This window comes from Pteropus medius, unplaced genomic scaffold, assembly GCF_902729225.1.
Source record: "Pteropus medius unplaced genomic scaffold, Ma_sr-lr_union100, whole genome shotgun sequence".
Taxonomy (NCBI): Eukaryota; Metazoa; Chordata; class Mammalia; order Chiroptera; family Pteropodidae; genus Pteropus; species Pteropus medius.
The window spans coordinates 23,723,105-23,735,826 of NW_024349803.1; the positions used below are offsets into that span (position 1 = coordinate 23,723,105).

The 12,722-nt window shown below is 52.4% G+C and overlaps 1 protein-coding gene across 5 annotated transcripts in view; it reads right to left on the reverse strand.

The window, feature by feature from the left end:
• TRNT1 (tRNA nucleotidyl transferase 1) overlaps positions 1–11,280 on the reverse strand; it is a 19,082-nt gene extending 7,802 nt beyond the window's left edge. For 4 of the 5 annotated variants that reach the window (XR_005647572.1, XR_005647571.1, XM_039837968.1 and 1 more), the window contains exons 1-4: positions 11,205–11,280; positions 9,934–10,107; positions 5,172–5,365; positions 2,522–2,660 (exon numbers count right to left, since the gene is read on the reverse strand). Coding sequence is in view for 3 of the 5 variants with exons in the window: in XM_039837968.1 (XP_039693902.1) it covers positions 2,522–2,660; positions 5,172–5,365; positions 9,934–10,081 (481 nt within the window). In the remaining 2 variants the exon portion in view is untranslated. Of the gene's footprint in view, positions 1–2,521; positions 2,661–5,171; positions 5,366–9,933; positions 10,108–10,620; positions 11,122–11,204 lie in introns of those variants that run through there. The other variant, XM_039837967.1, reaches the window with a different exon arrangement.
• Between the last annotated feature and the right edge of the window lie 1,442 nt (positions 11,281–12,722).

The following is a 12,722-nucleotide window of genomic DNA, read 5'->3' on the forward strand; positions in this document are numbered from 1 at the left end:
AAAAACTCACAAACGGTAAAATTAAGCACGGTTAAGAGTTATAAAGTTAAAATACAGAAGTCAATAGCATTCATCTGTATTCACTATCGAATGGAAGATGTGATAGAGTAAGAGGCTGCATCTCCAACAGCAACTAAAAACGATAACATACTCAAGAATAAACTCAACAGGAAATATGCTAGTAAGAAGTGGGGCAGAGAGAACCAGATATCAAACAAGCAGATTTTAATGTAAGTCTCCTCAAACTTCAGGAATTGAAACTGGCGTGTGTCTCAGGAAATGTCTCAGTCCTAAGCAAACTGAGACAGAGGCCACCATCGGAACTAAGAAGGACAGCAGTGGAGCGGAGGCACAGGCACCGTTCAGCCATCCCCTGGGGGAGGCCGCGACCCTCCGGCACGTGTGGCATCGAAGAAGGAAACACTGCCTCGACTTAGGAAAAATAACCACCTGTTACTGCAGTCCTGTTTGAACGTGACTGTTCTTCGATGATCCCAAGGGCAACAATACTGGTCAGCTCAGGCTCCGCACTCCCCGCGGTGTTTTGGGGTATATGGTACTTTGACACGTGCGGCAAATTTAAAAGACCCCAGATTCAAACGAATAAAAAACGAAAAGGCAAAAAAAGCAAGTAAATAGGACTAAAATATAATTACAAAGTAACGTAAATAAATGGGGCACATCGGCTTCTTAGTGAAGAGACTGAACTCGCCCTGGTCAATGTGGAAGTACTAAGGGCTTTAGCAGAAAAGGTCAAAATTTGGAGAGGAAAAAACATGCGATTTGACAAAAGCAAACATAAGGACTTGAGAAACAACCAGAATGAGAAATGTCTCATCCAATAAAGCGTGAAAAAAGCCTGGACCAAAATAAAACAAAGGACTGCAAGTAGATCAGTGAGTGTCCCCTTGGTGTCCACTGTCTTGTCTGAATGCCACTCTTTTAAAATACGCTGACTGGAAATGAGAAAGATGAGTCGCTGAGACCAAGGCGGAGGGGAAGAACGAGCCCCTGGGCCAGGCTGCTGGAGCTGGAATCTGATTCCGCGATTTCCGAGCCGTGTGCCTCGGAGCGAGTCACCGAGTCACTGTGGGAGAACAGCAGCGCTGCCTCCCAGGGCCGATTACACGCGTGTGACGCGCTTAGACAGCGCTCGGCACGTGGCGAGGGTCAGCCAGCGTTTGAAAACTCTGGTGCCCATCAGACCGGCTCTGATGTTTATGCAACAGCATCTTGCAAAAGTACGTTAGTTTCTGCCTCTCAGTTAAGTTCGTGATGAGAAGCTGTGTCTGTCCGCAGGCTGTATGTCCACGCTGTGTGCATGGCCGTGAGGGGACAAGGCCCGGAGCCTGGCCAAGACGGGGCTCCTGCGGGTCGTGAGTCACCTGGCTCTGCAAGCTGCTCAGGCCACATTGCTTAGCATCTCTGAGTCAGTTTCCTCACGTGTCACATGGGTTTTACCCACATCATGAAGGTCATCTGCGAGTTAAGTGACATGGCGTACGTGCAGTGACCACTGCTGCGTCTCTACAAACGCGACCTGTTGTTGACGTCACTAGCGAGAGATCCCGCCCTGGCCCGCGGCCCCCTTCTCCATCCCGCCAAGCTGATCCTGACTTCACCCTACACTGTCACTGTCGCCGCGGCCCGTTAGGGTACCAGATGCTGCATCTCTCACTAATGCAGCGTCTTAAATGTAAGGGACTCTTCCAAAACATAAAGTACAAAAAATAATGATTCCATCATGGACCAAAACACTAACCTAACTCGCATCTGCTCCTGTCAGGATTCTCACTGCATCCACTGGCAGAACAACTGAGCTGGGACAATAAACAGACTTCCTCCTGCCAGCCTGCCCCATCCAAGATGGCGGCTCCCAGATGCCATGCGGGACAGGGGCTGGCCCTGCACGGGCTCAGCAACCGAAAGGGGCGGGTGGCACACGCCAGCGTCCGCAGGGCGCCAAGCAGAGGGTGGCCTGCACCATGAAGGACGGCAGAGAGGAAGAGGCATGCATCTGTGTGTGTGCACCTGCATGTACATGTGCACACGCATGCACGCACACATGTGCGCGTGTTTGTGTGTGCATATGTGCCTGTGTTGTGTGCGCGCATGTGTGTACCTGTGTGTACCTGTGTGTGCATGCATGTGTGCACATGTGCGCACATGTGCATGTGTGTGTGTGCCCTCTCCTTACCGAAATGTCACCGCGTTCGCACGTGATCCGTAAGCTACAACTGACTGCGTGTCCACGGCCCGGCCCTGTTGGAAGGCCCAGCTCACCGCCTCCCGCAGCCCTCACGACAACCCTAGAGGCGCCTAACGTCCAGGCCCTCGCGGCACAGCCGGCAAGCGACACGCCCGCACCTGAACCCGGGCTCCCCGCTCCAGAGCCGCCCTGTCCCGCCGCCCTGTCTCTCAGAAGAAACCTACACAAACGCTCGGGTTGCACGTTTCGAGTGTCACTTGAAAAGAAGGCGCTCAGGCCGATTCGAAACCTCATTTTCTCTCCACGTCTTACCTAGAAACATAGAATTTATAGTGAGGTCTCTGCGCTCCGCGTCCTTCTGCCAGTCGGTGGTGAATTCCACCTCGGCGTGCCTTCCGTCCGTCAGGACGTCGATCCGCAGCGTAGTGATTTCAAAATTCTCTTCGTGAAGCTGTAATTAAACACGTTTTGTAAAAGTTAGGTTTTAGTATTACTGGATGGATTGAAAATAATACGTGAGACCTGACAGCTCGGTATACCTGCTTTCTTTTGAAAGTCAACCCGTGCACACACACCCTGGCACAGAACGACACCCACGATGTTCAAAGATAGACCCGAAAAATATTTTAAAAAATAATAAACTCATCCTGATCAGAAGAGATGAGGCTGACAGTGGTGTGGCGGAAGGGAAGAGCCCTTAAAATGGCATAATCCGGTTCTTCCATGTGGAATCAGGCTTCCCTTCGAAACAGTTTTCGATAGCATCAGTTTGCAAAGCGCTGCAGACCCACCGGCAGAATACGCACTGCCAAGCAAAGGACAGAGAGGAAGAAACAGCTGGCGGCCCCTGCAGCTCCTTCACCGGTCCCCACTGACGATGCTACCAGCATAAAGCGCTGCAGGTCAGGGTCGCACGGCTTCGTGACAGTGACGAGGGGGCGGAGCCGTGGAAAACAAGTAGGATCTGTACGCACAGACGCATACAGGAAGGGAGAGGAAGGATGGCCGCAGGCGCAGTGGGGACAGGAGGCGGGTGTGAGGCGGGTGCTGACGGGCACATGCAGGCGCGCGGGGCGGACGGCAGAGGGCGCTGCACGTCGAGAGAGAAGGAGTCTGCAACCTCTGCGCAGGAGCCGGCAGCCTCGGGCCATCACCAGGAGCCTGCCCTAGGGTCCCTCCGACCTCGCACGTGCTGTTCTAGAAACGAGCTAGCCCTCGCCACGGAGCTCCAGAGCTCGGGGACCTGAGGCGCAATTCTCTCTAAAGGAAAGCAGCAGGAAGAGGGTGTGAAGTATGAGGACTGAGACCCCCAGAAGCCTCCCTCCCCCCGAGAGCCAGAGAGTGACCCCTAGGGAGGCTGACCTGAAACAGTCACGACTGCTCAGCCTCACGGGGACAGAGGAAGGACCGCGGGAGTGACGCGCCACCATGAGAGCAAGGCCGAGTGACCAAAGCCCAGCATGACTCCCGTCCCTCTGCCACTCGGTTTTTATATGCTAATCCCCGGTTTATCCGAACCCGGACAACGCCGGAGGGTTCCTGAGTTCTCCTAATGAAAAGGCCACTGATGTGGACACTGGTGGCCCCACAGCCAGCTGGCTGGCACTGCCACACGAAACGACAGCAAAGCTCCCCAGTCATCTCCCAAACACGGGCGGATCACCCGAATACAGGGAGAGCCAATGAACACCCCACTTACACGAAGCCGAAGGAGAGACAGAAAAAGCTCAGAGGAAAGAAACACACTGTCAAAGTAACTCTAATCAATATCCCGAGGGAAATAAGACAAAACAGTGCATCTGGTGCAAGAACAGGAGCTTTCAGGAGAACCACCCTAGAAGAGACCTCTAGGAAATTCAAAAGACAGCAAACCTTGCAAATACAATGGACTGATGACCAAATTAAGGCAATCTCGTGGAAAGTAAAATAAAAGACATGAGAACGTAAAACAGAGGAGACAAAAGCTAAAACCGGATCAGTCCCCATGGTCCACCCTCCGACGCCACAGGCGTTTGCAGAGAGGACGCTCAGCAGAGGGGATGAACCCAGGAGAGGGGGGGCAGGAGGGCCACTGAGGCCCCCCGCGCGGGAGAGAGACCGCAAACCCAAAGCGAGGCGGTCATCTGAGAAAAAGGTCGGGAAGGCTTCAGAAGGGGAAGCAGCGGGCTGCGGAGGAGACCCCGCCCGGCGCTGCCTCCCTGTGGCATCGCCCAAAGGCAGACACCGTGGCTCCCGCCTGACGCCACCGCCGGCAGCACTCAGAGCCGGGCGGGGACCAGACAAAACAACCACGGACGGGGCAGGTGGCCCGGGCTCCAGAAGATGAAAATGCGGCGGGAGCACAAGCGCACCCGCGTGGCCCACGGGACACGCAGCACCGGGAAGGGGCCTGGGAAGCTGCCCCAGGGGGCCCGGGGAGGGCTCCCGACAGGGTCTTGAACCCAGAAGTGCTCAGTCTGCGGAGAGGGACAGACGGCGTGACAGCGCAGGACGCACCGGCATGCGGACAGCGATGTCCCTGGAAAACGCTACTAACCGCAGGAAACGCAGTCATCCCAGGCCACCGGGTCTGGCTGCGGAGGACACAGCCCCGGTACACCCTGAGTGTTCCCACAGCCTGACCCGTGGAGCGAAGGCACCAGGAGCCCAGGGGAGGGGGTCTCCGGCTTGCCGTGGGGGGCTGTGGTCGGAAGGGAAGCCAGCAGACGCCACCTTAGGCTGGGAGACTAACAGCCACGGCTGAACACCGCGGCACGGACAGGCCTCCGGGGACATGGGGGCAGCAGGTAAGTAGCACAAATGAGCCGAGTGAGGAGGAGGGAAGGGGTGGGGTCTCCGAGGACAGAGGAGACGTCCACTCAGCCATCACGATTCGCTGTACTCAACTCGGAAGGAATGCGTACGTGTCTGGAAGGACACCGGAGGTGCCACCGCGGCCACCGCGGCCGGCCGTCGCCCTCACCCGCGCAGTGATGGTCCCGTGCTTCTCGCCCTTGTTGTTGATCATGCGCACGCCGGCAGACTGAAACATGCCCTTCATCTGGCTGGGGGTGGCGGTGGTGGCGAAGTCCACGTCCTGCGGCTTGACCCCGCTCAGCAGGTCCCGCACCGCCCCTCCTGCGATGCGCAGCTCGTGGTTCTCCCTGACGAACAACTCTGCGGCGACAAAGAGCAGATGTTTCAACGCGTTGCTCGCGAGCGGCGCGGAAGCGCGAGGCCTTTCGCTCTGGGAGAGACAGCAGAGGTCACTGAACTGAGCGCGTTCACGAGAAAACCGGCAGAAAACCGGGAGAACGAGGCCCACGGACACCAAGTGACGTGCCCGGCGGGGACGTGCGGTTTTCCCATGCTGACCCAACTTAACTCCGAAGCTCGCCCTGCCTCGCAGTCGTCCGCATACGTCTGAGTTACTAGCAGCGGGCAAAGGGAACAGGCTTTCCTCCCCCGGCTGTCTGTGAGCACCTCGGAGACGTGCCGTGTTCTCGATCACACCGCTCTGTGCCCCGGAGTCGAGGCGGTTCGTTCACGCGTGCAACTCCGAGAGCAGCAAACACGCGGCGACCGCAGCACTTAGAACCCCCCGCGAAGTGAGCTGCCTGTCACGTACACCGGAAACTGAGACAGGGTTGTATGCCAGCTATGTTTTAATAAAAATCTTAAAAGAAAAAAGAGAGAACCAGAAGGACCGCCATGATATTTCAGATGCGACCTTCGTTCCTCCCTGGTGCAGCGTCTCTGATCCTCCTCCAGCCCTGGGCCTCAGGGCACCCTGACTCCTGTCCCCGCCCCGAGTCCAGCCCCATGCCGGGGGTAGGGGTCTGACACGCAGCTCGATGGATGGCGCTGCCTCCGGTGGCCACCCAGCACTGTCCCCAGGCTCCATGGCCTGGCTGTCTCACCTCACTGACCCCGCACATCTCACACGCACCTGACTCTCCCGTACATCCCCTCTGCAACTCTATTCACGAAGGCCACATCGCCCAAGCCCCTGCCCTACTCACCTACCCAGCAGGGCAGCTGCTGTCCACCGTCTTGGCGCAGAGCCACACTAAGAAAGACATTTCGCGTAGCGCTCACTCACACGCGTGTGTGCACGTGCATGTGTGTGTGGGGCAAACGTTTCATGAACTAAGACCCCTAGCACACACCACACAATCAAATCTATTCCATTCTGTCCTCTTTCCCGCTACCTTTTGAAGACTAGTCATGGCCGCTAAATTCTGACTCTATGGTCCACTAAGGGGTCACCCCCCACGGCAGGAAAAACGCTGACCAGCTCGCCTTGACTCGTCTCTCGTGACAGAGTTTAGGAAGCCTCGCCAGACTGAGTGAGCTTATTCTGGCGTGGCTGCCCTTATGCGCGCCAGTCACCCGAGAATCGCCTGCTCACGTGCCAGAGTGTCCCCGCTTCCCGGGGTCGAACACCGACCTCGCTCGTCTCCACACACACTTGGCTCATCAAGGAACCGAGCTGCGATGTTCTAGCTTAGTTAAGAACAGGGGGCTTCTCTGCGAGGGCATTTTTTTTAAAAGGTTTTCTTCCTTCAAATTAAAACAGCATCTAAGAAATTGTTTTGGATGCAAAACAATGGGCACATTTTACTTTCATGCGAACCTGCCTTCACAGGATGAAGAAGGCGAGACCGAACACGTGGATGACCGCTGAAATAAAACGGTAAGGCCAAAGACACCGGATAAATTAACTGGAAAAGAGATCCAGAACTCTACGTAACCCATTCGTCACTTTGATTAGTTCTATGGAAATCTATAACTATTTCCAAAAATCTCACAATTCTAATATTTTAATACAATTGAGAAAGGCATACACATGTGCATGCATGGAATGGGAGTCCTAAAAACTATAAGAACGGCATGAAGATATACTGACCTAAGACTATAGGGATTAAGCTTAAAGACTCCTTTTTTCTTCAATTACGGACACGATTGTCTAGAAACAGGGATAAATTCCACATTCTAACAATTTTTGTAGAGTACAAACATACTCAGTGAAAATGACACCTACTACCACTAAATTTAATTGTAAATTTAATCCTAAGACTCAAAAAGGCAGAATCTCATTCTAAAACTGCTAATCTGCTCCATCTGCCACCTGTTGTTCTCATCGGCAATCCAAAAGACTAACATTTACATGTCAGAAACTTTGATAACTGTCTCCAATCTTTTATGTTAATTTTCAGTCCAAATCTTTTATGTTAATTTTCAGTCCAATTTTCATTAACTTCTTTACAAATCTGAATTCTGAGTGTTGGAGGGTGGGGGACGGGGGTGAGCGGGGGTGTTAACGGGCAGATGGTACATGGCATGACTGTGACCACCAGAAAACAAACATTGCTCTTTCGTATTTCCAGGAGCGGCCAGCTGTTCCCACTGTCCCTCTGCTAACATGACAACTTTGTGACATGACATACACTGAGCACTATCACCCGGCGGTGAGTACAGACCACAACCAAGTGGCCAAAGAAGCCTGGCTCACCCACTGACTGTGTAACTTAGGCAAAAATGCTACGTTTGGAAGTTCAGTCTCCTATGTAGAATGGGGATTTAACCCTATACGCCCCTAGCACTAAATGGTTGTCCCCAAGCAAAATGAAAAGTTAATTACATGAAATAAACTGACAAATAATAAAATGCTGTGTGAGCAGAACGTGGTACCCTAACGCCCAGATGCCTGCAGACTGAAAACAATTCTACAGGCGGCAGCGCGCTCTTACGACCTGAGAAGTGGCACAGCGTTAAACTGCAGAGCAGCGCCATACGACAGCAATCGCTTTTCCCTTCGTGTATTTTTGTGCGTTGTTTTCATACAGAACATTGTATTTTACTAAGATGCTCAAGTTTAAAAAGTAGCAAAGACCAACTAAAAGCGATTATTAGATTTTCTAACTGTCAAGCACTTCATTAAAAGATCTCATTTTTGCCACTTCCCCTGCAGCCTAGAAAAAGCCGACTTCAGAATAGGTCCTCGCTCCCTTCTGCCAGTCTTCTGAGGCGACACCTTGGGCAAGTACTGCCTCTGACACGCCACCCTGCGCAGGTTCCAACTTCCCCAGGATGTCACCTCTCAAGATAGAGGAGATTCAGCTCTTGAAGTCAGGTTAGTAAGCCAAACGCAATTGTTAAAACGAAAGATGTTCAAGAATCTATAATAATCAATATCTAGAGCCTTGTTTCCAAAAGAAAAATGCAGAAGGATGTGAGCCAGGCCACCAGAGTTAGGTAGCGACATCGATCACGTGGCGCCTTTTTCTCCACGAGGCCTCTTGCAGTTGAAGAGGGGAGGACTGGGAGGTGGGAAAGGCACAGGAAGAAGGAACGGGCTTGAATTCAAGTCAAAGCTGGAGCCGCTAGTCCCGTGCTGTGCAAACAGCAGCCACATGTGGTTACGGAGCACTTGAACTGCGGCGAGTCTGCACTGAGATGGTCTGTGCATGCTCAGTACCAGATTTCAGAGGCTTACGAGGATGTGAAATAGCTAACGATTTTTACGTAAATCTGATATTAAAAGGGTATCATAGATACAGTGGATTAAATGAGATGTAATTAAAAATAACGAAATTAATTTCACCCGTTTGTTATTACCTTTCTAATGTGGTTGCTAGAAGTACACACTGCATATGTGACTCAGATTAAATTTCTATTAGACAGTGAGTTTCTATTATTTTTTACACTAATTAACAAACAGTGAAGCATCAACTTAGGCCCTCTACTTCAAGACCAGGTGAAGAACCTATAAGAATCAACTAGTTCTGGACTGTTTACCTCTGACAGGTACCTAAAAAATCATCTAATTCAAGAACAGGAAAGCAGCTTTAGGAATCAGCTAATACAAGCAGAGTCATTTTAAAGCAGCGATTCCTCTACCTTCTATGCATCAGAATTAAAGAAGCGGAGTTCTCATAAAAGTTTACAGATGCCCACCCTCCTCAGAGACTCCAGTCAGGGGGTCAGGGCTGGGTCCCTAGCATCTGTATGTTTTAAAAGCTCCCAGGTGAGGCTGGTGGACAGCGGGGTTGCAAAGCACCGTGCAGGCCATGTTTCCGCAAACACACACCTTAACATAGTTCTGAGGCGCCACTAAACACCACAGGCTTTGAAATGCAAGCTGTGTGGATGCTCCAGCAAGAGTGGTAGCTGATATTGAGGACGACATAAGAAGGACAGAACTGGCAAGCAAGATAGAGCTGCTGTCGTCAGCACTTAGCTAAATCCACTTCCTGTGAGCCTCCCAGGTAAGTTCTGCACGTGCACTAATGGAGGCGACACGTTTCCTTCAGGTCTCGCGAGACGCACTTATCCCCAGGAAGGAAACACTGCTTAGTGGTTTCCAGCTGGGCTCTGAGCTCAGACTGAGCAAGTCCAGAGCCCAGGTCCCAGGTGTTAGTTACATGAGGGCTGGTGAAGCATTCACACTCCTATGGCTGACTCCTCATTCACGAGACAAGAGAAAACACACCTCCTCGTTCAGTTAGCAGGCCCAGAACTGCACCGCATGTAAGCACTCGGCACAGCACGGAAGAGCCAGGCTTTTAACTGCGGGCATTTCTTGCCTCTTGTGATTCAGCTGCAGTGTTGGATTACCCACACCGGGCCATTCTTTCAACAGCTAAAAAACCACCACCAAAGACCTCGAATGTTGGTTAAGAAACGTTAACGCTTTGCGTCTCCACTTGCTTCCAAAGCAAGAAAAGGCCCGAGACTCTCACCTGTCAGACCCTTCAGTCCTTCTGTGAAAAGCGACTGGAATTCTGCAGACTGCAACTTCATCGTAAAGAGGTTCTGCTTCAGGAGGTACGGTCTACACCTACCACAGCTCAGTAATGGCCAGCGCCAGGGGTATAGGCACCTCAGCATCTGTGGAGAATGTCACCAGCCACAGTCTAGGAGAGAAATGTGCATGCACAACGATGAAATTTAAAAGTGATGGGAAATAAAGGGATACGCTGTCATTTTATTTATTGACTGAAAGTCGTCTCCTGCCCAGGTGGAAAACTGACAAGTGACAACCGGTGGGATGATTACAAGTAGGCCAGTGCTGGTGGCTCTCAGGTGAAGCACAGGCTGCTGTGCTGGCAGACTGCGCTTCACTGTCACAAGACTCTCCGGAGAGGCGGGTTTCAGTTAAAGCGTCCGGGCCACAGGGCTGTCAAGGCCAGTGGTTCCAGAAAATGTCACAGACTGGCAGGAACACTTGTCTCCTCCAGAACGTGTCAGTTACGTGTTTATCACGCTCCCATCCCGCCGACCTGACGTTTCTGGCCCCGGGGTATTTCCGAGGTGCTGCGAAACAGGTACTTAACTCCTGGCCCTGGGGTATTTGCGAGGTGCTGCGAAACAGGTACTTAACTCCTGGCCCTGGGGTATTTCCGAGGTGCTGTGAAACAGGTACTTAACTCCGCGGGGCTTTGCCGCCGCCCTCTGCTCACTGGTTTCCCACATCCAGCTGCCTCCTGAGTGCCCCCCACACCAGGCCCTCGGATCTCCATCATCACTCTGCTCCACGCCAGGTGGCCTCCGCGAGGCGGCAGGAGCAGCCCTCAAGTGGCCGCAACGGAAGCCGCCCGAGACCCACTGCTTTCCTTGGAACGCGGGTCTCAGGGCAGCGTTCCCCACCCGGGGACCAGTGCCCGTGGGGAGGACAGCGCTCGGCTCCCTTCCGCCTGCGCCTCAGCTCGGAAAACCCCGCCGGGCCCGGGCCCTGATGTGGCGTGTGCCCGCCCCCCACACCACGTGCCGGACCGAAAGGCTCAGCGAGATCCCGCGGGCCCCGCCGCGAGGGAGGGAAGGTGGCGGGAACCCGGATGACTCAGCCCGCGCTCAGCCGGTACCGGGCCGGACGCGGCCCGCAGCCTCCCGCCGCTCTCCGTTCCGGGTGCGGAGGGGCCTGTCACCGTGCCCCTTCCCCCGGCCCGCCTTTCACCCCTCCCACCCCCACCCCCGCGGCGCGCGCCCGCTCGCCCCTCGGCCGCCCGCTCACCCGCCCGTCGCGGCCGTCACCACTTCCGGACGGCGGCCTCCGTGACGTCACCAAAGCGCGCCTCTCGACAGCGAATGGGAAGCGGCAGCGGGCCGTGGGCGGGGCCCGGGAGAGCTTTCCTGGTCCCGCCCACCTCCCTGGCCCCTCCCACCTCGGAGGCCCGCGCCGGCCAGCCAGCCTCCTGCGGCAACCGCGAGACCCGGGCCTGCTTGTCTTAATTACGACTCACCTCTAGCTTGCCCTGAGGTGGTCAGGCGCTCTTCTGCGTTGCATAGCTGTGTGACCTTGGACGGGTGACACTGTCTTCTGTAAAATAAGACCGTAGAAACCTGTCAGGGGAATGCCATATTACTCCCTAGCACGGAGGAAGTGTTCAGTAAATGCTACCTTATTATTTTTACCTGCTCCCCGCTTCGCACTTGACGCGTTACTATTCTGTACCTTAATCACTGCAGAGGAAGAACGCAATTTGTAAAACACTCAGAATCGGAGACGCAGCGTCAAGACCAAGCAGTGTGTTCAAGACACCTTCATTCTAAATTTAAGCTCACCAGTCCGTTGAAATTACTGGGCATTTTAAGTTCACACCTGGTTTGTGTAACCATTGCCTTCCTTGGTCTGGAGGCTTCTGCAGCTGAACTTGCATTTGATTCAGTTCTTTCCCTTTTCCCAGGGCAGTGGAGAGTGGAAAAGATGGCAAAGGAGTGGGAGTCCTTTAATGGGAAACTTCCAAGGAATTTTACCACTTATCTTAAATAAATAAAATCTGCATCTTACAATGTCTGCATCTTAATGTTCTTTTAGAGCGTAGTCTTTTCAATGTAACTTTAAATTCTTCATTTTCCTTAAAAAATGGGGTCTCTGTGGCTTCCAGTGATCAGAACGCTTACCTTCAGGGGTGTTGAGTACCCCACTTTGATAAGCACAGGACTAGCTTTCCCAGTTGCCACTCAGAGACACAGTACTGATTCGATCCAACTTCTTAACACAGTAATGAATCTATCCTAACTAGACTGACCCAAGGAAAAAAAACAGCCTTTAATGTAAAGGAGCATATCACTACAGGCATTAGCAGATTAATAGCAAGTAGTATGGACAATTTCGCACCAACCACCTTGACATCGTAGATGAAATGGACAGATTCTCTGAAAAATACAATTTACAGATCTGAAACAGGAAGAAATTTTAAAATCCGAATAGCGCTTTACTATTCAAGGAATTGAATTTTGTTCAACAGAGATAATTCCAGGCCCAGATGGTTTCAGTGGTCAAATTTATTAACCACTTAAGGAAGAAATAACACCAATCTTGAACAACTTTTGTTCAGAAAATAGGAAAGGGAACATATTTCTTCTTGTTTGAGGTCAGCATAGCACTGATTACAACCCTGAAATAAATATTATCCAAAAAAAAAAATATATATGGATCAATATTTACACAAACATAAAAACGAATATCTTTAGTAAAATATTAGTAAATTGAATCCAGCAAGTTGGATTAACCAAGTTGACTTCATCC